General features: G+C 48.7%; 3 protein-coding genes across 6 annotated transcripts in view; 2 read left to right on the plus strand and 1 right to left on the minus strand.

Moving 5' to 3' along the window:
- Positions 1-27,438, minus strand: part of gdpd2 (glycerophosphodiester phosphodiesterase domain containing 2) — a 77,066-nt gene that overhangs the window by 41,966 nt on the left and 7,662 nt on the right. The gene's annotated exons all lie outside the window — the stretch shown is intronic.
- The window catches only part of p2ry4 (pyrimidinergic receptor P2Y4), a 37,189-nt gene continuing 9,753 nt past the window's right edge, over positions 3-27,438 (plus strand). The window contains exons 1-4 of one of the 4 annotated variants that reach the window (XR_008695891.1): positions 3-1,369; positions 1,977-3,515; positions 6,505-6,653; positions 27,265-27,394. Coding sequence is in view for 2 of the 4 variants with exons in the window: in XM_041072677.2 (XP_040928611.1) it covers positions 2,001-3,053 (1,053 nt within the window). In the remaining 2 variants the exon portion in view is untranslated. Of the gene's footprint in view, positions 1,370-1,976; positions 4,549-6,504; positions 6,654-27,264; positions 27,395-27,438 lie in introns of those variants that run through there. The other 3 variants (XR_008695892.1, XM_041072677.2, XM_029164466.3) reach the window with 3 other exon arrangements.
- On the plus strand, positions 18,660-20,779 carry sox3 (SRY-box transcription factor 3). The gene has a single exon (XM_029164467.3). It carries the CDS (start codon positions 19,171-19,173, stop codon positions 20,071-20,073), a length of 903 nt encoding a protein of 300 aa, XP_029020300.1. The 5' UTR covers positions 18,660-19,170; the 3' UTR covers positions 20,074-20,779.

Here is a 27,438-nt window from a genome sequence, read left to right on the forward strand (position 1 = left end):
TGGTTAGACCAGTGATGAAGAGGAGCGGATCCTCCCGTGCGCTGCCAAGAAACGGTCCGAGTCACGGAGAGTCTACACACATGACAGATTAACGAGCTACTAAACCAACACGCGGTTGGCTGCAGCTTCATTAGACAGGGATGGGAGTGGTGCTAATTATGAATAGGTCCCCTCCTCGAAGCACACGAACCCACACAGACACGCGACGGCACCGGTCTAAGCCGTGCACACGTGTATGAGGTGTGTCTGGAAGCTCTGCTGCTAAAGGAGGACTCGTGCCCTCCGCCTGGTGAAGGTTTAAAGTCATTAAAGTCAATGACTTTATAGTGGGGCTTTGTAAGTTCATACGAGTTTAGTTCAGACTTTATATTTTGGTCACTTATTAAATGATGGGCTCATCTCATCTCTTGCTACGTTTATTGCGTCTCTAACCACCGCGCTGCTCATCCCGGCTGCTTTTATTTCTTTACGATCAGGCGCGTGACCACGCCTTATCCGACAAATCTCACAGAAAATCCCCAGGCGACGAAGATCACAGAGCAGACGAACCAGTCGGTGGTTCAGTGGAAACACCACGTTGAGCAACAACAGCCTGACGGGAACTCATCCTGCTGTGCAAATATTAACTTGTCCCTTCTTATACTGTCCATAAAGAGTTTTGGATGCTGAATTGTCTTAAACTGACTTGTTTTTTCCCCACATTGTAGAATAAACCATCAAAGGGGAAACAATGGGGAATTATGGATAATGCCTTGATGTGTGCTTTGCTTTCATTGGTGGATTTAGTAGATGTTGACACGTGTGTGGCTGAAACATGATGGTGTACAACACATGCTTATCTGTCTGCAGCAATTGATGCTGTGGCAACAGAAAATGACCTGGGTCGTGAGAAAACGTGTGTGTGAAGCCTTGAAACTTTCCCCTGCTTTTTATTTATTAAAGCTTTGGGTCAATTTCAAATCCAGTCTCACCAATCCCAAGTAGAAGTGGGGCGAAGCGGCGGGACGCGCTGGCTCCTCCTGCTTCAGGCTGGGTGTTACCGTGCGTGTATTAGTGCGGGGCTCCGGGGTGAATGCGGTTACTGTGTTGTTTCTCTGAAGGACTGAGGTCTGCTCAGCGATGTGACTTCCCGTTTCAGAGGCTCCTGCTCCGCTGAGGCCGTAGTGTCGGTGAGTGTGTGTGTGTGTGTGTGTGTGTGTGTGTGTGTGTGTGTGCGCAGCGCATGGCTTCCCTGCGAGAATAATGCGTCCCGACCGGAGCGGAGAGAGAGAGGGGCGATCAAGAGCGCGAGGAGACGCTGGAACTCGGTCGAAAAGTTAAACGGGGCCCGAACCACCGGAACCAGTGCGGCCACCGGCTCCTGCGGCGGGTGAGTAGCGGGACTTCGACGGCGGAATCGACTCTCAAACGGCGGCGTGCGACGGAGACACGGCGAGAAACGCGGACCTGTTGGTCGACGCGTGAACGGCTCGACCACGGCGAACACTGTGGAGAACGAGCACATGTTGGTTAAAGTTCAAGAAAGCGCGTGGAACGCGGTGGAAGCGTGAGTTCTGCGCTACAGAACCCGCTCGCGGTGTTGTTGTTGGGCCGTTTCCACTCCATGTAACATTACACCTTCTCCCCTCTGAATTCCTGTCGCTCCATTATAGTTATGAGCATTAATAAATTAAACATGGAGACTCGGCATGAAAATGCATGTAATGCACGTGAGTAGGAGTCCACTCCCACTGTGACCTCAGTAATAACCAGAGTAGAATAATCAGCCTCCTGCAGCTTCAACTTAAACTCTTTATTAAAGGCAGAGGTTCTGTGGAGTGGAATGATGGAGGATCGGCTCCACAGGTGCTCCTAATAAACGGACCACTGAGTTTACAATAGTAATACCTATAATAAAGCAGTTTGAAAAAGGAAACTATTACATTCCTACTTTTCGGCTAATTCCGACCCGTGTTTCTTCTTCTTCCCTTTCGCAGGTTTTGCCGCGTTCCGCTCGCGCCATGGACCCGTTCCCCAACGCCTCGGCGCCGCTCGCCTCCGTCTTCAACGCCAGCTGCCGCTTCGACGAGGAGTTCAAGTACATCCTGCTGCCCGTGTCCTACAGCCTGGTGTGCGTGTTGGGCGTGGCGCTCAACGCCACGGCGCTGTGGGTGTTCGTGCGGACGCGCCCGTGGAAGCCCGCCGCCGTCTTCATGTTCCACCTCGCCCTCTCCGACCTCCTCTACGTCCTCTCGCTGCCCACGCTCATCTACTACTACGCCAACCGCAGCCACTGGCCGTTCGGCGTGGCCGCGTGCAAGGCCGTGCGCTTCCTCTTCTACGCCAACCTCTACTGCAGCATCCTCTTCCTCACCTGCATCAGCGTGCACCGCTACCTGGGCATCTGCCACCCCATCCGGACGCTGGCGCTGGTCAAGCCCCGCCACGCCCACATGGCGGCCGGCGCCGTGTGGGCCGTGGTGACCGCGTGCCTCGTGCCCAACCTGGTCTTCGTCACCACCTCGCGGCGCGACAACGACACCCTGTGCCACGACACCACCAGCCAGGAGGCCTTCGACCAGTACGTGGACTACAGCTCCGTGGTCATGGTGCTGCTGTTCGGCGTCCCCTTCCTGGTCATCGTGGCGTGCTACTGCCTGATGGCGCGGGCCCTGTGCCGGCCCCGCCGCGGCCTGCCCGCCGGCCAGCAGGGCGCCGCCTCGCGCCAGAAGTCCGTCAAGCTCATCGTGGTGGTGCTGGTGGTGTTCGCCGTGAGCTTCGTGCCGTTCCACGTCACCCGGACGCTCTACTACGCCTCCCGCGTGCTGGACCTCAGCTGCCAGTCCCTCAACGTCGTCAACTTCGCCTATAAGATCACCAGGCCGCTGGCGAGCGTCAACAGCTGCATCGACCCGGTGCTGTACTTCCTGGCTGGGGATCGCTACCGCGCTCAGATGAGGTCCGTCCTGGCGAAGAGGAGACAGGCGACGACCAGCCAGACGCCCCTGAGCAACAACCAGGGCATCGCTATGGTCTATAAGAACTCCCAGGCCGGGGCAGAACCTGACAAATAGAACCTTCCAAAAGCCCGTCCAGGATCAACCTTATGCACTTTGCAGACAGTTTACGAACTTATCAAAACCCTGTACTTCCTGTCTTGAACAGACACAAACCTCCTGGTTTAGGTTCTAGTTAGTAAATGAAGTTTTACTGCGGCGCCTCTTGCTACGAATGGATTATTACACAATCCTACAGCACAGTTTGTGAAATGGTGCTTATGCTGGAGACGGCGATGACGATGATTCATTCCTAAATCCTAATATTCACCAGAGACGACAGTTCAGCTGTCGGTCTGAAACGAGACACTCTCACAGCTGTTTTCATCGCTATGGAAGAAAAGCTGAAAGACCCGATCTGATCCCAGACCTGTGATTTTTTTCAACCCACCCACGCGTCATTAGGGAGACGAGGGAGTTTCCTTTTCTGCGTTTAACCTTCTTATATGTGGAGTTCGGAGGGTTTGATGGCTTCGTCAGGTGTGTGGACAGTTCCTCCAGCTCCGTTTACAATGTTAAATTAAACATTTGCCTTTAATATGATCACATGACAAATCTGCTATTTGTAGATCAATTATGACTTGATTGCCCAACAGCCTTTTTATTATCTGGCCATTAAACATCGCCTGGTTTACAGCCGTAGTCCGGTGAAAGCAGCATCGTAAATTGACCTTTGAATTTCTATAAACTGCTGAGTCAAACCGAAGCTACCTCAGCTGCGTGACACAGAGTCAAACGGTGACGACACCGTTTTTTTGGGGTCAATGAACGGTCTGGTGAAACTGTGCAACGTGAAACTAACAACAGCCAATAACGTCTGGAATCGCTTTCCATCTCGTCTTGGTCGTAGCAGGTGAAATGCAGTGATTGTTACTGATTGACTGGTGCAGCTGTTCATCTCAATGGTGAAACACCATCCGGGGCTTGTATTTACGAGACAAAGACCCTTTCCTCTACTTTTGCTTTCATTTTCTGTCAGCATCGTCCTCTGGGCTTCCCTTTTTCTCTGCACTTCTCTCTTCCCACCATCGTTTTGGTGGACGTGGTTTTGTTTCATTGTTCCACAGAACCTCTGTTAACACCAGAGGTCTGCTTTCCTTTTTGCAGACCTGTTGTTTTTTCTGTGCCCATGAAGCCGTCTTTGCTTTGGAGTCCCTGCATCCTGAGAAGCCTTCTGGACTGCGTGTGCAGCTTCTCCTCTTCGTCCTGGTGTTTTGGACTTTAGCACAAGGTGTTTTTTATATTTCTTTAAATTATTTTGTACCCGTGAATATATATACGTATATGTTGTAGTGCAGTTAAAAATGTAAATGTATAACCTTGGTCTAATTTTCTATTCTATATTATTTTTTTAACTCATCATCTTATGTCTTTTCACACTACAAACAGCATCTTTACTAATAATATTCCACCGGCATAAAATCAATAATTAATCCTGATGGAGATCTGCTGTTTTGACATGTGGTCAGTTTAAATGTAAAATATTATAAAATAAATACACATTTCTATGTTTCACTATTTCCTTCACTTCTGGTCAAAGCTCCTTCCTCCTGTGATGCTACTGACGCCTCCCTGTGGCGACTTTGTGTCATTAAATCCTCTGCACCAGATCTTGAAAGCAAACTCAAACACAAGAGTTACTGGAAATGATGACATTGTCCACTGTTTTAAAAGAAATTACATTTCTGTGTTTTGCAACTGTCAAAGTACATTGAGCTTTCTGCATGAGGTTTTTCTCAAAGAAAACCAGAGGAAGGAGCTGAAGCCGCATGTGGCGAGTAGCAGGACGTTGAGCCCGTGAAGCGGCTCCACAGTGCGCTTCGACCTTGTCTGACATTAGGGTCACAGTTTATGATTTGCACTGGGGGAAAAATCATCAAGTTGCACACGTGCACATTTTCTTGTGCAGTAAAACAAATAACATCAAGTCAAGTGTGTCTTTGGCGTCGTCTTATATCAGAGCGGCTGCGTCGCCACTTGTGGAGCAGGTGTGTGCAGGTGCAGCGAGAGGGTGAACTAAAATTACCCAGAGACACAAGAATCTTAATATTGCAAAGCAGAAGTCACGTTTCAGCATCTTGTTCAGTCAGAGTCGTGTGTGTGATGTGCACGGGAGACGATGAATGATCATTTTGGGCAAATTGCTCCCTTTTAGTTGGTATTGTTGCCGCGCACACCGTGCCCTTGATGTGTTGATCTCAGAAAAGTTTGCAATGTTGCTTCTTGAAATTCTCCTCGAAGGATGAAAAGGCTGTTTGAGTTGAATGGAACAGAACGGAGCTAAATTGCATCTTTTGGTGATTTTTGTGTGTTTCACACTGAATGATAAGCCACATGCTCCTCTTTGAGCGCAGACAAATCAGCCTCTGTTGAGTTCACAAGCCAGACTATTGACGCTAGTCTACTTAGTTTACAGTAAGTTGATGATGTGAAGATTTTTTTTGCCTCACTGCTACTGTATAATGGGTTATAAAATTACCTTCGTACTTGCATCAACATCCTTCTAAACAAACAAATTATTCTCATATCATAACTACATTTCTCTGTCAGAGAAATTCACTTTAGTTTTTATTCTTCAGTTTGTTCGAAACAGCTGTTTTAAGACATTGATGTAGTTCATGATTTATACAATAACAGAGTGACAGGCACTTAAATAAACTCTTCAATAAACCTTTGCTGCTGGAGTGATTAAAACTGAAAAATACTACAAATCCAACCAAACATAACAAAAAGCACTGCTGATAATTGGAGGTCAACCTATTTGCAATATCTGGATGGTGATAATTAATCAGTTATGAAGAATAAAGTAGAATGATTATTATTTAAATAATTAACCTAACTTTAATGAGTTACACATTTGTTTTTGTAACTAATCCAAAACGAGTTTCACTCAAGATGCTAAATGAAATCTGTCAGCGCTCAAGGACGCGGAACGCAGTCGCTGATGGGATTCAGGACATTCAGAGACGTCTTCCTCTGTGAGATCCATTCGGCCCCTCACTTCTAAAACACGACAAAGCGTGTCCTGCCTTGTGCGAGCTGATTTCACAATACTTCTGACAACCTTCCCATTGGCTTCAGTCGTCTCCGTGCAGCGTGAGCGGCCTCAAGGCGACCGACACAAAGCCACTGAGGGTTGTGATTTTATTAGCGGCGTTTAAAATTTAGAAGGCTTAAAATATGTATTTACAACTGAGCTTGAATCCTTCTTTGAGGTAAAATTATCCTCTCACAACCATGATGCACGTTGACCTAATCAGAGTCAAGGTAACCTATATATAAACCTATAATTTAACGTTATCATCATAAAATGTAGAAGCACATATTTTTAATTAAGAGGGGACGTTCCTGTTAGTAAATACAAAAAAATCCACTGTATTGATTGCGAGACACACATAACGCCTCTGCCTGAAGTGATGCATTTGTTGAGCCTTGAACATTTTTCCCTTTTTTCTCTCTTGTTTGGCAGAAATTATGAGGCAGAGACGAGGGATTTCAAGGACGCGTGGACTTCAATTTAATCGAAGAGGCTGAGAGTGGAGTGGAAGAGTGACACACAGAGGAGAGAAGTTCATTATTCTGCTGAAAAGGAAACCAATGGCTTTCACGGTCGCCATGGTAACATGTCTTTCTTTTGCCGTCAGACTTATGATAAGGTACTTCACAGCATTAAGCACAATTATTGCAAGGTAAAAGGGGAAATATTGCTTTCCAAATGCTAATAGATGTTGGATATTGATTGGCGTGGTGATTCATATAGAAGTGTGCCCCAAATGTTTTACCAGCCTGACTCCCTGCGATCTTTAGCGAAATGTGATGGAGGTGATGCTGGATGGGTCTTTGTGGCCCAGTGGGCTGCTGCTGCTCTTGCATCTTTACTTCAGCCGAGAATAAGAAAAAAATATATATATAAAATTTATTTGTGCCGGTGAGAAAATGATGATAACAAAACACGAGTTACTTTCGAGAGTCGGGAAGCAAGTCACACTGTTTCTGCGCTTGTTGCAAAATGTCTCATAACGCAAATGCTGAGCGCCCGGCTTCCCATCATTAGCATGCCGTTCTGTTGTCAAGTGACCCCGCTCACACTCGCTCACAAAGGCGGGTCGGCCTTGGCAGCAGTGAGGTCAGCGCCAAGCACAAGTCTGGGCCATGGGGGGTAGTTGGTTGGTGGCAGGCTGCTTAGTTGGTGAGCGGATGGAGGATTAGCACGTGTGTGTGTGTGTGTGTGTGTGTGTGTGTGTGTGTGTGTGTGTGTGTGTGTGTGTGTGTGTGAGGGATAGGTTGGTGGGGGGCAAATTGTTTTAACCCCTATTACAGCAACTGCATGGCGCTTCTCTTATCTGGGCCGGTGCAGCCACTCATTAATATTCCGTACATATGGCGGCGCTTTCTGTATCATTGTCTGTTAATGGGAGGGATAATCGCTCATTCAATTATCAGGCAGTCAGCAAAAGACCAACCGTGCCTGCACAGCCCCGGTTCACGCAGCGGCACGGCCCAAAACAGAGGTGTGCCAGCGAGAAGGTGAGAGCGATAGCGGGGATTACAACATATTAGCTACTTTAATAAGTCAGGCTCCAGGAATGATGCAAAGAAAACAGGGATGTGTTGGCGAACAAGCAAAACGCCTGAGCTTTGAATCACCAAAGCGGAGCCGGGCACCGTCTTCAACCTCCTTCCTGTTCCACTTAAAAGTCACACACTCCCTAACGTGTCACGGCCGTGAGCCACGTGAGGCTCTTCCGACAGTCTCCGGTGCGTTTGGGCGCTGCGGCTGCGCTCGGTCGATACGGACTCTGGATTCCGGCTGAATGCAGCTTGACCCTGACGCCTGCAGGCCAAAGATCTGAGCAGTGATCAAACGCAGCGTCCTTCCCTGTTGAGCCGTGTTTTGTGGCCTCGGGACCCCCCTCGCCGTCTGCCTCCATGCTGCCGGGGCCGCGGCCCCCGACGGAGGGGGGGGGGGGGTGGGCTGATAATAACGCGACCTCTGGCCGCTCCGACCCGCGGAGGCCTCGCTGAGCCAACAGAGGCGCGCGCGCCGAGAAAGAGGAAGCGCAAGAAAGAGGGAGAGTCGGAAGAAAGGTTGTTTGGTTAAACTCGGCGCCGAGTTTGTTCAGGAGTTGGGCCGGGAGATTGGAGTGCAGAACTCGTGCAAGTGGGGGGGGTGTTGGGGGGGTGTGAAAAAGATAGGAGGTGAAATGTTAACAAAATCTTAGAAAAATCCGTAGTTTGATAAATTTTCGCATTTTGAATGAACCGAATGCGGCTGTGGCTGCGGAGGGCCTTTGTTGGAGGTCCCATTTTCTCCGGCGGAGCAGCGCGCTCACAGGGTCAGCGAAGTTACGAAAGTAATTAAAGCTCGGTGATTCACTGCTTGCTGCAGAGAAAAGAAAGCAAGCTGTCATTCTGATTTAGAAAAATAAATTACAATTTTAATAATGGTGGAGGATGGGGGTGCGAGAACGTCTAGAGCCTCGGTGGGCCGGGGGGAGGCGGGGGGGGGGGGGGGGGGGGGGGGCGCTGGGTGGGAGGAGGGGTCGAGGGGGTTGCTGGCTGCCTACTTATCAATAGTTGCATTTTTTTTTTTTGAAACCGCATCGGTGGTACACTGCGAGAGCACAAGTGCCCTTAAAAAAAGAAAACCCTGGAACATTAACATACTGATTTCATGCGCGTGGCAAAGGGCCTGAGCCAATATCAGAGAGGACTCAGCAGTCCTATTGTCTGCCGGGACTCTGGTCCCCTCTGATATGAAAATTCAATTATTTTATAACTAGATCTGGCGCTGCGTTTTGACAGTCGACGGTAGCGCCTTGCCAGCTGCATCAGTGTGGGGGACAGAGGCTCCTGATAGCGAGAGGGAGGCCTTTCAGACATTGACATGTTTTTGGGGGACAAGATTGCCTAAATGTGTTGCATTTAAGGACTGAAAGTTAATCTAATGCACCACCATTATCTCACCCAGGTAATTCCAATGCCATCCTCAATCTATGTTTACGCTCGCGCACGCGCCCACATGCTCGCACGCCCATTCATTCTTCAGCACTTTGAATCTGATTCCCAGGCTTTCTGCATCCAAACAGGTAATGTATTTATTTATTTCTCCCCCCCCCCCCCCCCCGGGAGCTGGAAACTATATGAAATGGAAGTTGTGTTCCGGGAAACATCAGCAGTTTCTAGGTAGTTATTCTGCAGGGAGGCGGCAGGTAAACAGAGCCAATGGGAAACAAGCGCGAGTGTCAAGAATCCTCTTAGAAAGAAGAGTTTTCCGTGTACTTTTAGACTTTTGCGCTGCTTTGTGCATGAAGTAAACACAGTAGATACAGAAGTTGGAAGCACACACACTTTACTATCAAAAGTAAAGTAGGCTTCACTTCCCTCTCAAATTTCTACCACTACAAAAAAAGCCTATAATCCCAAATTCTTGCATATGTTGTTTAAAATCCAGCAGCGCAGACACCGAACCCAGATCCAGGCGGTTTCCAGGCACGACCCGTAAGCTGGCCTATTTTCTGGGTTTGGGGGACAAATCCTTTTATTCCATGTGCGGCCCATTGTGGCTGTTCTGAGGGGGGTCTGTTAAGATTAGGGAACAGGAAGCGCGCCCTCTCAGCTCAGACCCCACTGTGCTGCGCTTATTAACCCAGCCTGGGGAGAAGACGTACCTGCCTCCCCTCATTAGGCCGCGGTGGAGTGCAGCTCAGCCCGCACAAGAATGGAGCATTAATTAGTATTCTCTGCAGGGGGAATTGCCATTAGCACTTAATTAGCAGTATGAGTGCCATTCAGTGGGGCAGCCGGTCCCGTGTCTGACACAATATGTGCTGTGTGTCTTCGCCGTGCGTGGTGGTGGAACAGGCCTCGCTGCCGGTGCAGGTTCTCTTTTTGCGGATTTATCTTTTGGTGCCACCGCCGCGTGTCTTGGTGGACTCGCCTATGAACACCTGTAAAGTGGCTCCGTCCAGGCTGCTCTTTACGCCGCTGGGGTTTGAGTCGGTCGCCGCCGTCGACCGCTACGAGGGCAAACGCTGTTCTCTCGGCCGCTCCCCGGCCCGGCCCGGCCCGGCCCGGCCCGGTGAAGTGGCTCGTTAGGGGGCGGCGCTGAACCTCTCCCATCAGACTCAGGGAGGCTGCTTTGATCTGCTGAGGAGGCAGGTTATTGCAGCGCGTGGTCCCAGCTCCGGCCGCCCCTCAGGCCTCTCCCCTCTCGCCTCCTTCCCCGCCGGCAGACCCGGGCCAACGCTAGGCCGCCGGCACCTCTTCGCTTCCCGAAATCTGAGAGGCGGAGAGCTGTCATTTGCCAATTTGGCCTGAATAGGGCGGACAGCGGATTGAATGTCGTTTTCCCACCAGGCTGCTCCATCCAGACCAGCAGGGAGGGAGGGGGCCGCGGGGAGTGGGGTGTAATGCTAGAGTAAAATTAGAGCTTTGATGGGAGCTAATAGTGTGTGATGGGGGGCGCTGACGTGGATTTCCAGTAACGACGCCACAGGTTCCCTCTCCTCCGCTCTCGGCCGCCCTCTCTCTCTCCCCCACACACACCTATGGGATTATGCGGACCTTGCTGTCTCTCTCAGAGCTGTAATTTCTCCCTGATAAATGTAATTATACATCTCCAACTGCAAGCCTGCTCATGTCAAAGGAGCAGACTGGTCCTGTTACACACACACACACACACACACACACACACACTGATAGGCCGATGAGCACACTGCAGAACAGGCTCCCTCTCATATTCCAGGGGTTTGCTGCAGTTTTTAGTTGTTTTAATCACCAGTCGAGTCAAAAGGGCAGGTTTACATGCGCTAATTGGATTTTTCTCTTTAGCCTCTGGAGCCGAGCTCGGCCGAGGGCCCTTTACTTGTGAAAAGCCACGGCACCGAGCAGCGCGTGGACGCGTCGCAGCTGTTTTTTAAATTCCCACATCAATCACTGCCCCCCTCACCTCCCACCCAGAGACCCAGGGACGCAGGAACCCGTCGCCGCGGCCCGCGGGCGCTCATTCAACATTTACACACACGCGAGGTGTTTTGATAGCTCGCGCTTTTGACGTATGGGAGGTTAAAGGCGTCTTAAATGTCCGTATCAATCTGCGAGCTTGTCAGCCTGACAGTGATGGAAACGGGACACGGCCACCAGCAGCAGCGGGATGGGGCCGCATTCCTCTGGACCCGAACCACGCATGTGTGGAAACAGAGGTAGAACTTGGACTCTTTGATTGGTCGGGAGCTCTAGACATTTAACCCGCAGACCTGCATGTTGGCTTTGGCACCTGCTTTATTTATAGCAGCCGTATCAGACTGCCCCTCCCATGTTGGCTTTAAACGTCAGACACATAATACCCTGTTTTATGGATCTGATTGCACTGATTTCATTGTCCTGCTCTTTCATGGTAATGCGTATATGATTGTGACCGTGTGAGGTGATTGTCCCCTTCCCGCTGCACAGAAATCATTATACCCTGCTCTCCGCTCCCGGGATGGGCGACGTTTTGTTTTTTCAGCTCTTTCACACCAGCTCTCCCTCTTTTTTTTTTTTTTTAACACAATAGCCCCGCTCCTCTCACCCAGCATGGCAACCCTTTCAAGCAGGGAGCTCCAGGTCAGTTTCCCCTGCCAAGTTTTGCAGCCTGCCATGTTGTCTATTCTGCTCAGCTATTTAAAAAATGTTGAATATCAACAATGGCTTTCACTGGTGCATTGTCAACTTTTGTATGAAGCAATCTTGGCTGAATGAGATGGGTCCCAGAGCAGGGAAAGCTCAGCTGCAGTGAGCACTACCACACCAGTAACTGCCTGGCTCTCCTGCTCTTTATATCCCTCTGCCGCTCTGGGAGCTGCCGTGGCGGTGGACTCTCGTCTGAATGGTCGCGGCCGGAGTCTGGGCCGCGCACGGCGCCGCTATCTTCCAGGCCCGCGGGCCCGGTGCCGCTCGCGGTGGCCAGCTGGTCTGACAGAGGGACCGGGGAGCTGCCGCAGCCTTGGGACCCGTCAGACGTGGGTGAGTGTCCTCAATTTTCTGACCAGAGTGGGAGGAGGTTACTGTGAAGAGAGGGGAGACGGGAGGGAGGGGGTGCGGGAGAGGGAGCGGGGGCGGCGGGGGGTGTTCCATCAGTTATGCTCATGTATAAACTATTTCTTAAGATACTTATTCATCCAGTTTACTCTAATTTGCTCTTAAAAACCTGCCACCTGTTGGTCCTGGCGTCAGTCTCATTAAACTAAAATATAAATGTTATGTCATTTTAATACTGACACTGAATCCACACATGCCCAGAGGGTCATTTTTCCACTTTTGTCCCTCTCAAACGGGTGCATCGGTGGCTTTAAGCTGAGCTCCGTGTGCTTCCACCAGCACGCACGCCTGCGTTTGTGCAGAAGCACGAGAGCGCGGACGGATAATGGCAGCCTGGACTCTTTGTGGCGCTGTCAGGCGGGAGAGGAGCGAGGCTGGGAATCGCTGCAGCGCGGTGACAGCGTCGCGTGTGTTTCTCTGACATATCAGTCTGTGGGGCAACGAGCCGTCGCCTCCGCCGCCTCTCGCTGTGCGTGTGAGTGTAAACAGGTGACGCATCCAGGTCCCTTAATAGATGCTGGCGTGAAGCAGAGGTCAACACAAGTGGAGAGTTGACAGAGAAATTACAGTTGAGAGTTAAGTAGAAATGAGTTAACTACTTTTGTATCTACCTTGAAATATTATGAAAAATAAATTGAAAAAAGTCTAATTGTACAAATCACTATATTGTGATTTCAACACATTTGGCTCTAAAATTGTATTTGTCATAAATGAAGAAATAATAAAACCAACACCAGCTGTTTTAACCCATGACACCTAGTCAACAACAGTTCAAGTATTTGCGTCACTTTGTTTACACCCAATTCTCACCCAAACTCAGAGTAAATTACCTGAAAGGCCCAAATGCCGGCGTCCCAGTCGCGCGTCTTGGGAACCTCTGTTGTCCTCTGCGTCACCTCCCTGAGCTCAACCCAAGGCAAGGTGACCACGCTCATCTCAGGCCGGCCCATCCATTATCTTGTCGCTGCCGCCAGCTTCTCGCCTTAGTTTGCTCTTCTCCCACAAGACCTGCTCTAATGAAACGCGCAGCAATCACCTCCCTCATCTCATCGTGCCCAAGGTAATTAATATATTTAGAGGGCGATTGCTAACTCTTAATTAAATTATGCCTATTTTAATGAGACCTTGACTGGGACTAAATTTATGACCACTATCTGCTTTATCAAGTGCTTGGCACGCAACACAGATTTGTCATTTTCTCCCAAATCACAGCCAGATTATGCATAATGGTGCCCATGATTTATATATCAATTTATGCTTGTTTGTTTCTTGATTTCAGATTTAATAAATCATCTCTTATAATTACCTACCCTAGTTTGGGCTTCTTAAAACTCCCAATTTTTGCAATTAATGCTTAGCCCCGTATCACTGTTACATATTCATTTTGGAGCCAAACACAGATAACAACTTGGTGGCATTAATCATGTTACAAAATTGGGCTTATTTAATTAATTAAAGTTACACTGCAAATTAATTGTGCATTCCCACAATATTATCTTAAGCTAATGAAGGCTTGACAAAGAGACTGTTTCATTTTTTAAAAGAGACCAGATTAGTGGGATCTCAATTATGGCTAAAACAAAAGGGGGCTGCTTGCTTGGGCATGGAGCAAAGCAAAAAGTGACGGCTCAGCACTTTCTCCCAAACAAAAAACTGAGAAAGTTTTCATTGTTTTTGCAAAAAAACTGAACATGGCAATGATTCAAAAGATACATGGGAAATAATGAGTGCTGTAATTAGCCAGTCAAGCAACAACGGTATTTTAGACGCTCATCATATAGAGGTGCATGATAATGCCATTCACAGGCAGCCAGGTGTTTGCTGACACACTATCATAACTTTAACGCTGGAGCAAAAAAACACATCTGGAGTCCTAATTCAAACTGCATTTTCTTTGTGCTGCACATGTACAGCAGTGGCTTTTATTCAGTGTGTCTCATAATGCTCTGGAGTCTATTGTGCAGCAACCCCCTTGAAACGAGCAAATGAGATGTAATATGACGTCTCTATAGGATAAATGACGATTGCACAGATTGGAGGTTCAAGTGTGAGCTGCTTTATCTGAAGCTGAGTCGGGCGACTTTGTTCCAAAGCAAACACACAAGTGATCATGTTGCGCTCGACAACAGGGCTGAATCCGGCCTCAGCCACTGACTCAGAAGCAAAACTATATTTATTGAAAATTTTCACCTAATTTAAACTGAAAAGAAATTAGCTTTGAGCGGATGGGGCCGTATCATTTACAGTAATTTAGTATTTTAGTTTTCATTTAACGCATCATATACCAAATATTTGAATATGTGTTTCACCTAATCTGCTAAGTAAACGTGAGGAGCCTTTGTCTACAAAATGACTTTGAGGAGCTCATAATCATTGTATATTCATTTAAAAATGCCTCCACTGATGTCCTCTCCGGGGATTTAATTTCATTTGCTGTTAGCTTCATTAGCCAGTAATCACAGCAAAAAAAAAAAGAAAAGATTGTGTCAATTATGGCAACTCCAAGAGTCAGTGAGTGTGTGAATTCTCAACTGCGCGCTGCTGCTGCTGCACACGATTATATTAAGTGGTCTTGTAACAGTGATTAACCTCGGCTGTGTGCGCGCACGGTGTTGCATGCACTCATGTGTCAAGCATATTTGATCAAATGAGGGAGAGTGAGACGTGCGTCCCTAGACGACGAGCGGCTCCCGGGCGCTGCGGTGGAAGCGCGCTCCCCCGGCGGAGCGGGACGCAGCGGAGCGCCGGGTGGTCACGCCTTGTCTGCTCGTGACAGTGGCAGGTTAAAGAGATTACACCGGGCCTGTGTCAGCGGCCTTGGCCCGGCTCGCACCAGCACATAATGGGGGAAGACATGCTTGGCCTGCTGGGGAGAAAGAGAGGCCAGGGTTTGGAGCATTCCTCGCAGACAGCGGCTGCCGCGCGTTGTTTTACAAGCGGAGGTCAATGAGTAAGACGCTTAAACCCCCCCCCCCCCCCCGGAGTTGAACAGGGGGACGATTGAGCTCAGACGCCCTCGCTCCCCACGCACGCATCACTCTGCTGCAGTGGGACATCCTCCATTAGCCCCGGGTCCCACTGACAGGCTCGCAGCACTCCACTCTCCTGCAAAGTGAGGCCTCCTTCCTCAGAGTGCGTGTCTTCGGTTCTGTTGAAGGTCGGAGCGACTGATGGCTGAGCTTAGACGCTTCCCCTCCATCAGCTGATCCTTGGGCTGGAAGCTCAACATGTGAGCTGACTGGTCCGCCCGCTCCACCCAGTTCTCTGTGAAGGTCCATTTAGCGCACGTCTGTGGTGGAACAAACAGGGAAAGGTCACGGCTCACAGCGGTTCTTCCTCTGAACCTGCGCTCTAATGGAGCCAAGTGTGTCCTCCACTGTGTTAGGATGAAGACAACGAAAAACCATGTGACTCTGAGCCTAATATAGGCAAACCAACAACAATATTCCTTAATATGCATTAGTTATTCAATACAACGTAAGAAATGCTTTGTAAGAAAAAAAATATAAAATGCAAAACATCTACATTTAACAAAGTTTCAATTTAAACCAGAATATTTTCTGCCAGATTTAAGCTTTTAAAACAGCACTAAGTTCTGTTAAGGAAATTACCTGTTGCTAATTCATGCGTTCATTTTTAGCAAGAATGGGCAGAAAATAAGGAATGTTTGCAAAACGTGTAATTAATTTAAAGGTTAGGAAAAAAAAACAAAGGTCCGTCTGTGAAAATGCGTTTCACACAGACTTTAAACACTAAGTTATTTCTGTTAATTGTATTTTTCAGCGACACACCTTATGGGTCAAATGCGTCGAATTACCTTGAGGGGTAGTAGATGAGCTTTGTGAAATAAGGAGGTGGTAATAGCAGCACTCTTATTCCTTTAAATGACCCGTGAATATTATTTTACCTGCGTTGAACTGGGAGGACGCGGCCATTCACGCCGACACAATAGGAACAGCAGACCGTGTGGAAATTGCATCTTCATTTGCATTCCTGGTCCAAAAATCATGCAAATCTTAATGAGACAGTCTCCATTGTGGCTGTAATTGAAAACCCATTCTTTATTAATTACTGTTTCTCAAAGGCCTCGTCCACAGTCACTGAGCTGAAACAAAAAAGTTATTGATTCTGGAGGTCGTGGGGTTCTATGAAAACATATTTATTGTGGGTTTGAAATGCGATTTTCGATTATAGAAGAAAAATCATCTTCAGGAGTAAATCATAAAAAGCTGTAAACGCCGACTATACAGATAAAAGGGCAATAACAATAACAATTAATTGTAAGCTATCATTGTTTTTTTCCATTGCAGGCACGGAGCGTCCGCGTCTTGTCGTGTAATATTAAAGTTTTGTCTGACCATAAAGCTTTGACAGCAGAAGTGATGACGATTTCCGCAAATGTGATTAATGCCAATTAAGTCCATCTAATCTTTTTGCAAACACAACGAACATTGTGTTTAATGTTTAAACATAAAAAAGCCAATTAGAGCTGACATTCACCAAAACCCTTATTTTCATATGCATTAAAAACATTAAAGTCCAGTTTGAACATTTTGATCTGAATGTTTTTTTTTTATATTTATTATGGCGAAACACACCAACATAGGTTCTGTGCTCAATATATTTGTATATTTCCATGTTAACATGTGCAGGTGAGCGGGTTTCCTGCAGGTTGTTTTGCACCAGCAGGACTCAGACGTGTTTCCCATCGCTCAGCAGTGGTGTCCTGGGGGCGCAGCCCTGAGCCCCTCTGCGCTCAGCCTCGTTGAGTCTGAATCGGAGCAGGCTGCGCTGGTGGTCCTCTGCTCCTTAATTAGGAAATTAGCTGCACAGAGGCCCTCATTACCCAACTCCAGGTTACTCCTGGTGCTTTTTTTCCCCTCTTCCCCCGCTCCCTCGCTTTGCCACCGGTCAATTTCCATAAGAAGATTACAAGCGGATCAGTACTGAGATCAGCCCAGATAAACAAATAACCAGTCGCCGTGAATTAGTCGACCACTAATTGGACGTTAGTTTTATTGCTCTTGCTGGGCTTGTAACGCCCCATTGAACGTGGAAATTAAATTTACGTGATGTCTCTTTTCAGCTGATTTACTCTAACTATATGTCTGGCGGATACGCTGCCTTGGAGATTACTTATCATTAATTATTACCTAAACTATAGATGGACATTTTAAAGGCATCAACCTAATTAAAACATCACGGGCCCGTTTTCAGCCACATGTGTAATTTCTTGCTAAAATAATAATATCGCTGACACAATATGCATTTGTGGTAACAGTTTAGTTTGTTCTCTGTTGTCAAATATTTGTTTGTTAATTTAAAAAAAAACAATCAGTTTAATCTGATAAGTAAATAAATATGACTATTTTGTATTTTCTTGTTTTGAGATTCTAAACAACCCGCGTGTCTCTCCTCTCAGGTGGACGCGCTGCCCGCGTGCATAAACGCTGGGGGCCACAGCGGCCGCATTTTAAAGCGAGCTGTGAAGCTGCGGGAGGCGAAACGCTCCCGTATGCGCATACCAGCGGGCCCCCGCGGAGCTCACGCAGACACTGAGCTGCTAATCGGCGTTTTCGATGGGCGATCCGCTCGTCGTCATTAGCAGGTGTGAGGCTCGCCCCCGCAGCGCCCGGTTTCTGCGGAGGCGCGGCGCTCCGTCTCGTTTGTAACGAGACACATGCAAATGACGAGCACTCCGCCACAATCATTTTAATAGGCATTTGCACCGCAGAGTGCGAGAGAACAGGTCAGCGAACAGTCACTGTGCTTTTAGAAAGAAGCCGTTTCTTTACAAAATTACTTGGAGCTTTTTGCCAGGACGAGTTTCCAACCAAACTCTCCCTCGCGCACTAAGGAGATAGCCCGTCCCCTCCACAAGAGGTCGTTGATGTATTAAAGTTTTATATTGTGGGACCGTAACAGCAGAAACACCCAAATCACGTGTCCTTAATTAAATTTAATCCACAGCTGAGCTTCTTTTAGATAATTTTATATCTGGGATTTTATTTTGACACGTCACTTGTTTTTTAAATCTTAATGTTTTTATTGCCAGAGTTATCAGACCTACGCCTTTGAAAAAGCACTACCGAGACATTATTTACAGTTTTATTTATTTCGCATTCGGCATTGGTTTCTTGAAGAAATAACAAAAAATTGGATTTTCCTTTATGCAGAACAGGAAAGAAAAAAAAAACTTCAAAAATGTTCTCGAGAAAGTGTAGAGGCCCTTCACAGCACCGAAATCACAAAAGTACGAGCAAGACTACAAGTTAAAGACACTTTTGTAAAATTTGATAAACAACAAAATTAAAAATTTACTTCTGTCAGAATCAGACTTTCTCATGATATCTCCTTCTCTCCTGAACTACTGGGGTCATTTTATTTTCAGGATGAGACCTGGTGGAACCGTGTCTGTATAATATGTACGGACACCTTCTTCTTTTCATAGCTGTTTATTGCTGCTCTGTATAAAACACACTCTACGTGGTTCTACCTGTTTTAGGTTGACTCTGTTGTGGGAACGTAAAGTAAAATCACTTGTTTTTTTTTATTTAATTAGTTCCAGAAAGCGACACCAATTACAAACAATCTGTTACATTTCCCTTCAGTGCGTCGGTGTTTAATTTAAAAGTATTCAATCTAATATTTTACTCCACGGTTGTTGATCTGCGCTGCTGTTTTAAAACTTTACATCTCCCCCTCCTCTAAACAACACACAGCTCTGTGTGATTCGGTTGGTTGCGCGAGCTGCGCTCTGATTGGCCGCCGGCTCCTGATTGTCATGCTGCCAATCTACATCACATGGTCCGGCCTATTAACAGATGAGCTTGGCGAACAAGTTTACAGACTTCTGTTTCAGAGCCGTGGGGGACAGATCAGCTTTGAGCGGACCAACGCCAGAGGTTCCGGCAGACGACACATTTACCTCTTTGGGCAGAACTTTTTTTCGCCTTCTTATGAGACCGGTCAGTACCTCTACCTCTTTCACGTCCGGCGCTATTTTGTGAACTTTTTTTTATGTGCCTGTGAGTGAACTCTAAAAGCCGCCTGAATGTATAACATGATGGAAACCGAGATCAAGACCCCGCTCCCGCAGTCCAACTCGGGCTCGGCGCCGGGCGCAAAGAACAACAGCGCCAGCGACCAGGAGCGCGTGAAGCGGCCGATGAACGCGTTCATGGTGTGGTCGCGCGGGCAGCGGCGGAAGATGGCACAGGAGAACCCCAAAATGCACAACTCCGAAATCAGCAAGCGGCTCGGCGCCGACTGGAAACTTCTGACCGACGCCGAAAAGCGGCCGTTCATCGACGAGGCCAAGCGGCTGCGCGCCATGCACATGAAGGAGCATCCGGATTATAAATACCGTCCCCGCAGGAAGACCAAGACTTTGCTCAAGAAAGACAAGTACTCTTTGCCCGGAGGTCTGCTGGCGCCTGGAGCCAACGCCGTCAACAACTCGGTGTCGGTGGGCCAGCGGATGGACGGTTACGCGCACATGAACGGCTGGACGAACAGCGCGTACTCCCTCATGCAGGACCAGCTGGCCTACCCGCAGCATCACGGCATGAACAGCCCGCAGATCCCGCAGATGCACCGGTACGAGATGGCGGGGCTCCAGTACCCCATGATGTCGTCGGCGCAGACCTACATGAACGCGGCGTCCACGTACAGCATGTCCCCGGCGTACACGCAGCAGAGCACCAACGCCATGGGCCTGAGCTCCATGGCGTCCGTGTGCAAGACCGAGCCGAGCTCGCCGCCGCCGGCGATCACGTCCCACTCTCAGCGGGCGTGTTTGGGGGACCTGCGGGATATGATAAGCATGTACCTGCCTCCCGGCGGGGACAGCGCGGAGCATTCCTCCCTCCAGAGCAGCCGGTTACACAGCGTCCATCCGCATTATCAGACCGCAGGGACGGGCGTCAATGGGACGCTACCGCTCACTCACATCTGAGAGCAACAGACTTGAAACTTTAAAAAAAAAAAAAAAAGTACTTGGATACTTGAACATTTTTGGTTGCTAAAGATGCAGCGTTCAGCAGTTCGGTTCTTAGACGATTTTATCTCACTGTCTTGGGTTTGTCCATTTTAAACGAAGTCTTTTTAAATGGACCGAAAGCTGAAAGTGACCGCTGAGCCCTTCAGAATAAACTGCGCTACAAAGAGTATAAGCAATCAACTTTAATTGTAGAAGAATTGGACTTCTATATTTTAAATAATGCCATATTTTCATTCTATGAAAAGGCATGTGGCCTCGTGAAGAGGCTGGTGTATTTCAGAAAAGCTGGATGGAAAGTTGCTTCATAAATGTTTACACCTAATTTGTAGAATGTCAGTTGTCTCGACTGTGTCCAAATTTTGTAGTTTTTTTTCTCCCTCTGCCCCTCATGACTTAGGTTAAAATGAAACGTTAAGACTGTGCGGGTCGCAAACGCAAGTTTTATTTATAGTAAGTTTCTTTTTAGCTTGTGAACCCGATGTTTTGTCACGTGAAAAATGTTCAATTTTTGTTTTTGTAAAATATTCTGTTTTGTGATGGTTTTGACAGTGTCATGTTTACTCATTTTCCTGAACGAAATGTTTATTTAAACTGACGTTTCTACATATTTTAAGACCATCCTCTATTCTTAAATGCTGAATAAATTTGTACGAAAACAAGAGATGACTCTCGTGTTTTGTGTGTTGCATGAGGTTTGAGAACAGTCTTTTAAAATCCCTGGTGTTGAGTGTAGAATTTATTTTATAGTAAATGCGTGGAAATCTCAAAGAAACTAAACAGGAGCATCCTGCTGTAAGGATTATTTCATTGCAAATTTGTTTTTTCGTGGACGTTGTGACTAATAGTTTACTGGCGTTTAATTTAACACTCCACTTCATGTTAAATTAAAATGTGACTGACATTTGTAGGAACTTGTCTTCCAATATTTAAAAAAGTACATTTAAGTTTGCCCTGGTCATTCACGAGTTCAGTATTCAGTGGGTAAAAAAGTGACAGATTTGTTCATAAAATATAAAGAAATGTACTTAAATTATGCCTTATTTCTGTAATCATGAAAAAAAATCCTCCAAACTTGTTCATCTGTTTAAATCATGTTTAGTGGAGTGAGCTCAAGCTAAATCAACTTTATAAATCTTCCCCATAAATCATGAGGTGCCATGTGTGACTCTTCTATACTTTTACTCCACATATCAATGCATCCTAAGATTTTCTATTTGGCACGAAACCCGCTCCTATTATCAATCGAATGAATGAATGTGACTTATTTGACCTGTTGAATGCGTTTTTAATGTGCCCAGAGTGTCTCATCCTGCTTGTGTACACACTTCTTTTCTGTGTGTGAGCTTCCTGTGATGACAACTCAAAAAAAAAAAAAACGATGGTGCGTTTTATATTTTAGCAAATTACACACACAGTGTCGCGCTGCTGAACTTATTGCTCTCTCTTTACACCCCCTGTAGATGACAGTAACAAAGCCAAGGTGTGCGGCGGGACGGACGGGCCTGCTGCTGCAGTGCACCTTGGGATAAACGGGCTCTGGCCACCAAGAGGGGCGAAGCAGTGCGGTCCAGCTGGCCTTCCCACACTCTCTGTAGGACTTGATCCACAGCTCAGTACAGCAGCATGGATTAGCCCCACGCACCTTTGTGGAGGGAAAGATTATCTGGACCTCCCTGCATTCACTGACAGGGTCTTAAGTCACTCTAGCGTGCCAGCAGCCACCCGTCACTTAATCACACTCCCAAACTCATTTTTTTGTAATTAAGCAGCTTTTCTGCCCCCGCTCCTCGGTGTCAGGGGTGTTTACCGTGGGCCGGACGCAGTGACGGCGTTCATCAGACCTGGCAACCCCGGGGGTGAGTTTCGCCGGCGCGTCTCCTTCGATGGCGTCGAGGCCGGTGCTCAACGGCTGACGAGACGGTTCCAGCATGTCGCTGTTGATAGAATGAGGTCTGTTCGGGAGCGCTCGACACACTCGTGTGTGCGAGTGCCGGGAGCTTGGAGGAGAAACGACGTCCCCGCTGATGATTTAGGAGTGAAAACGTGTGTCTGATAACCGCTGATTGTGTTTGAACGTTCTGGCAGTCAGACGATCTGAGCTCGAACCCCACCCCCCCCCCTCCCCGCTGAGCGCCCAGAGGGCCTCTCTCTCCTGTCATGTGGAGCTGTGCCCACTCAGCAAGTGCAGGCATATCCCACTTCCATCTGCCTATGACCTCACAGCCCCTGTTTGTTTAACCCCCTCTCCAAAACCAACCTAATTATAGCTCCGTGGAGCACGGATTCAGCGGATTCCCGCTGCGTTCTGCCCGCACCTGTGCAGGGGCGCGGGGCTCGCCCGGCTCCGCGGCGGTGCCACGGGCCGCGCTTCGGCCGATCCTGTTTTCCCCCTCTCCCGGTATTATGTCGGAACATGCCCCGCCGGCTGCACGGCTCGTGGGAGTTCATGCGAGCAAAGCGGCGAAAGCCCGAACGAGTGTGTTTTGAGTGTCTTCTCTCTACGTCAGTGTGATGAGTGGAAAGCTCATTAGACAAATTCTGGCTGACAGTCTGACGTTGGTGACATCACGAACTCACCTGTTCGACAGGCTGGGCCAGTCGACGTAGGAACACACCTTGACATACCTTCAGCTTCACATGTAATCTCCAACTCCAATCTGGAGCCTCCCTGGTGATCAGATATGAGCCAGACAGCACAGTTCCAGTGAGTGGATGAGTGCAGCCAGGGACGGCACCTATGCCACAGTCAGACTGTATCGATCTGCTGTGGCTGGGACCTCCAGGAGGCCCCTTGGAGCCTGTCCGTCTTCGGGCCCGTCCGGGGCTGTGACGGCAGAGTGATGTGTGTGTGTGTGTGTGTGTGTGTGTGTGTGTGTGTGTGTGTGTGTGTGTGTTGAGCGTGGAGGTGTGGGGGCTGTGGGTGGGGGTTAATCTCCCTGAACTGGGGCAGATGTTGTTAACGAGCTCCTCTCAGGTCGACTCCCTGCGTGGGAAAATGGCATCAAATCCTCCTGGGGTCAGGGCTTTTGGGCTGACCCACTGAGAGCCACCTCTCTCCTCTGCACCGTCCTCTCATCCCCCCCTCCATTCACTCACACCACTCACCACAGACACTAGAAAATGATGTTTGACCAGTTTCATATGCTTTAGTCGTTCCTGAATCTACCGCGTTCGCCTGCTTCACCCCAAGAGCTACGGGTCAAAGGTTTGACTAAACCTTCCCCTCGGTAGCATTTCTTTATTTGACTTTTTTTTATTTCATTATTTTTTTCATAAAGTTACATAGATCAGTTTTAATTGACAGTCTGGTTCGTGAAGAGCTCTTTTAATTGATGCTACATCAGCCAGGTTTCTCTAGACGACCTGGCCTCCACAGCTAACTGATCTAAATCCATGATGGTTGGAGGTGACTTAAATGGGAAAGTGAAAAAAAAAATCAGACACGGTGTCACTCAGCTTGTCAGGGGAACCCTTTTCATGGGACTACCTCGGAAAGCTGACAGACGCCGGCGAGAGCCTGCCAAGCTGTCACCAAAGCGAAAGCTGCCTAATTAACGAATCAAAACAAAATAAAACCTATTCCCAAAACTTTTTGTTTGATGCACAACTCGTAAATGCTCTTTAGTAGTTTGATTAATGTGCGATGTTAAACGTAGTACAATGCAGCGAAGGTGTGTCCGGACCTTCTGCTGGGAGTGCATATGAGTACAGGTAAACTTGTTCCGTGATGCAGAGGGCTCATTAATGACAGCTGTGGTTAGGTGCCCATGCCTGACACAACCACAAGGAATGCTGAGTGGGAAAGGCTTCAAAGACGAGCCGCCGCCGCTCAGCAAACTGCATCCGCCCAGCAGCAGCTTGTTTGTGTTTATGTCAGTGAAGGTGAATGAGACCAACAGGAGCCGGAGCCGAGCCGGCCTTTCAGAACCAGCGAAACCCTGCAACCCCCCCCCGAACGGCCTCCGTTATCGGGCGCCCGATCTCACGCAGGTGATGCGTTGGCGTGTGATTTTACACATGCCTGACGCTGGTTTGACAAAACAAAGTGCATCAGAAATGCAAGTCATGTTTAAAATCAGCCAATAATCTGTTTGAAAAAATGCGTTTGAGACGAACGTGCGCGTGTTTTGCGACCTGTGTACAGACTGTGTGCGCTGCCACTACGCGTCTCGCTGTGATGTGGCTGCTTTTCATCAGTCAAACCTTGTCAACATGCCTGCTCTGGGGTTTATCCTTACTTAGGTTTTAATGTGAGGGTCATCCATTAAGGTGTCTGACTCCGAAGGTGTGTTTACTTTGCCCGAGCAGGTGTGTGTGAATATGAGACTTCACAAATATGAGCCCGGATTACTCGCGCCATTGTCCCAAACAAAACAAATACAAATCACACGAACAGCTGAAAAGCCAGGATTTAGTCCTTTCGCTCCCCGGGTTGGATGTTTTGAGTTTTACTTGAACTTGTTTTCACTTGTTATTGTGGTTGAAGGAGGATGTGCAAAAACCGCACACTTGAAACTAGACCACGAGGCCGGCGCCGGGTTCTAATGTGCGCCGTGCGGCGTTTAGACACCGAGCCGGGTCGTCTGATGTGGAAAAGTGCGTCTGCCGCAGATGGCCCCCTTTCTTGTGGCCGCGCATCACTTTGTCTGTGGACACTGGAGCATGTAGCGTTCCTTTTAATTCGCCAACCTCGAGTTCTGACCCCACTTCTGACCTGTCTTGGAAGCCCGGAAAAAATGAGGCCAAGTGCATGCGTGCCAGTGTCTATGCCTAGGGAGAGGACGGGACGGCGGCAAGACAATGCAGGGCTGGGGGTGTGAGGAGATGAGGGGACGACGCGGGGGAGGGGGGGGGGAAGATTAGGCCTTTCATCTAGGCCACCGTTATTGATTAGTGTTTGCTGAGGACAGTGAGAAGGAACACGGATTGACAGACACACAATGACGCCGCCGCGACCCGGCTCCGTCGGAGGCCCGCGGATCCCGTCGCCATTGTGCCGCTCGTGCTGATGCGGCAACTTGGAGCCTCCGAAAACTCACACACGCCAATAAACAGAGTGAGAAGCGAAGGCCGGTCAGGCCGAGGCCCTGCTACTTTTAGTGTAACCTCCCCTGTGTGTGTGTGTGTGTGTGTGTGTGTGTGTGTGTGTGTGTGTGTGAGTGAGTGAGTGTGTGTGGTTTATGGGACGGTAACCCTGGGAACACGGGGGGAGGTGGAGCACACTCAGCTATGGGTCAGTTCTGACCGACTCTGTCACTTATTGATTAGTTGCCATGGAGAGTTAGTCAGGTCATCTCTCTTAGAGGTGTGTCCCCAAGGGCCACGAGCGGAGCCCAGATGAGCCTGCGGAGGCTTTGCCCGGGGGGCGGGGGTGGGTGGGGGGGTTTTCGCCGTGCGGTTGTGTGATGGTAACTCTCACTTGCGCTTCCTTCATGCTAATCCCTCATGTTTGTGGTTCCTTTTACACCTCTGCAGTATCGGCGCTAATCCGCCGGTGTTCGCGCTGACGCCGAATCCCGTGGGACCTGTATTAACGGGGGATTGTAAACAAATTGTCTAAACTCATTGAGCTGTGAAATCCCCTCCACAGCCCTCAGATTTGCCTGCTCATATGATCCCCTCTCATCTCTGCTCCTGTTTTGTCATTGTCCCCGTCGAAGCGTCCGCCGACGGTCACCGACGACGGTCACCGACGACGGTCACCGACGACGGTCACCGACGACGGTCACCGACGACGGTCACCGACGACGGTCACCGACGACGCCAGCGACGGCCCAGCAGGGGGCCGATGAGGGCGTCGGTCTTCACACAGGTGGAGAACGAGGCTTCATGCCAGCATTTACTTTAGAAGAGGAGGTGGAGACTGACAAATGGGGGCACGAGATAAGACTCTTTAGAATCCTCCTGCAAACGTCCATGACGTGCTCCATCTCTAGGTGTTATAATCCTTAATGCTCCGACTCCAACCACTGTGTTTAAACAACACAGGGCTTGGTATAGTATAGTTAGGATCATAATGCCAACTTCTTCCCCTTTTAAGAATATGCATAAACTGCCTAACCCGAAACTTGACGACGGGCCCCTGCGATCCCTCCCTAATATCACACCTTGGATGCATAAACATGCCTGTGCTCCACACATCACCTCACAGCGGGGGGCCTGCATGGCTTTAGTGCCGCGCTGTGACACCAATCAGGGGAGATGGCGGGCTCCTTTGTCATGCAAACACCAATCGCTTCTTGTCTTATTCAAATGCCTGCCCTCTCTCTTTCTCCGCTCCTTCACTCTCGCTCAGCCCCCCCCACCCCCCCCCCCCCCCCCCCCCCCCCCCCCCCCCCCCCCCCAGCTCTCACCCCTCCAAAAGTCCCACTACCTTCAGCCATCTCTCCCTCTCTTTCTGTCTCTCCCTCCTTCTCAAGTCCAAGTAAATCCTCCCTGAGAGAAGAGGGAGCCTCCGGGCCTGGGGCGGCTGAGGCAGGCCTCTCTCCTGGGGGTCAGGCTGGGTTTCGGTGCATGGGGCTGTTTCCAGTCCCCACCAAGTCCATTTCATATTCAAATGTTACAATCAGGCCTCTGACCCACAGGGGGTTCTTTATGGTTGCGGCCCCAGGTCGCAGGGTCAAGATGGTGATTTAATAGCTCAGGCAGAGGAAAAGAGCGAGGGAGCCAAAGTGATTTAGGGGATGAATGAGTAATAAAAAAGCATTTTTCCTAAGTTGTCATGTAAATTTCAATCTGTATTCAATATGAGGCTCCCTCCACGCTAGAGATCTTCCTCAATGGCTTCTTAGTGGACTTTAGCCATTCACTATTTCAAAAGTCCATTTTCTGCGTTTCCTCTTGACTTGTGGTTGGTGTAAACAGTAGCTGATGGTGAAGCGCTGGAGGATTAGGGATGCAGATAAGGACACGTTAAGGAGTCATCTTGCCTGTGTGGTGCCACTGTGTCTCAGATGTCCTCATCCTCTGGAGTGGCCTGTTATTCCTGTCCCCGAGGGTGTGGTCCCACCTCCGCGGCTCCAGTAACATAGGCCGGATTGCGTGTGCATATACGTTTGTGTGACAGAAAGCAATTTAGAGTGGATGCGTGTCGTATAATATATGTATGGTGGGTAATTTAACTCAACGCTCCCGTTTTGTCTACAGGAGGAAGGTGGGGTAAACACTTTGACCTGGCACACCGAGTTTCAGACTCCCGTGTAGGTGGTTCTACTTTGAGCACAACACGATCCTGTGACGCACGTGGTTCTACCTCACAGTCTCCACGGTGGAGCAGGTTGTTTCACTTTTTATATTGGCAGAAATACGAGCAGAGGAATT

This window comes from Betta splendens, chromosome 10 (genome assembly GCF_900634795.4).
Source record: "Betta splendens chromosome 10, fBetSpl5.4, whole genome shotgun sequence".
Classification (NCBI taxonomy): Eukaryota; Metazoa; Chordata; class Actinopteri; order Anabantiformes; family Osphronemidae; genus Betta; species Betta splendens.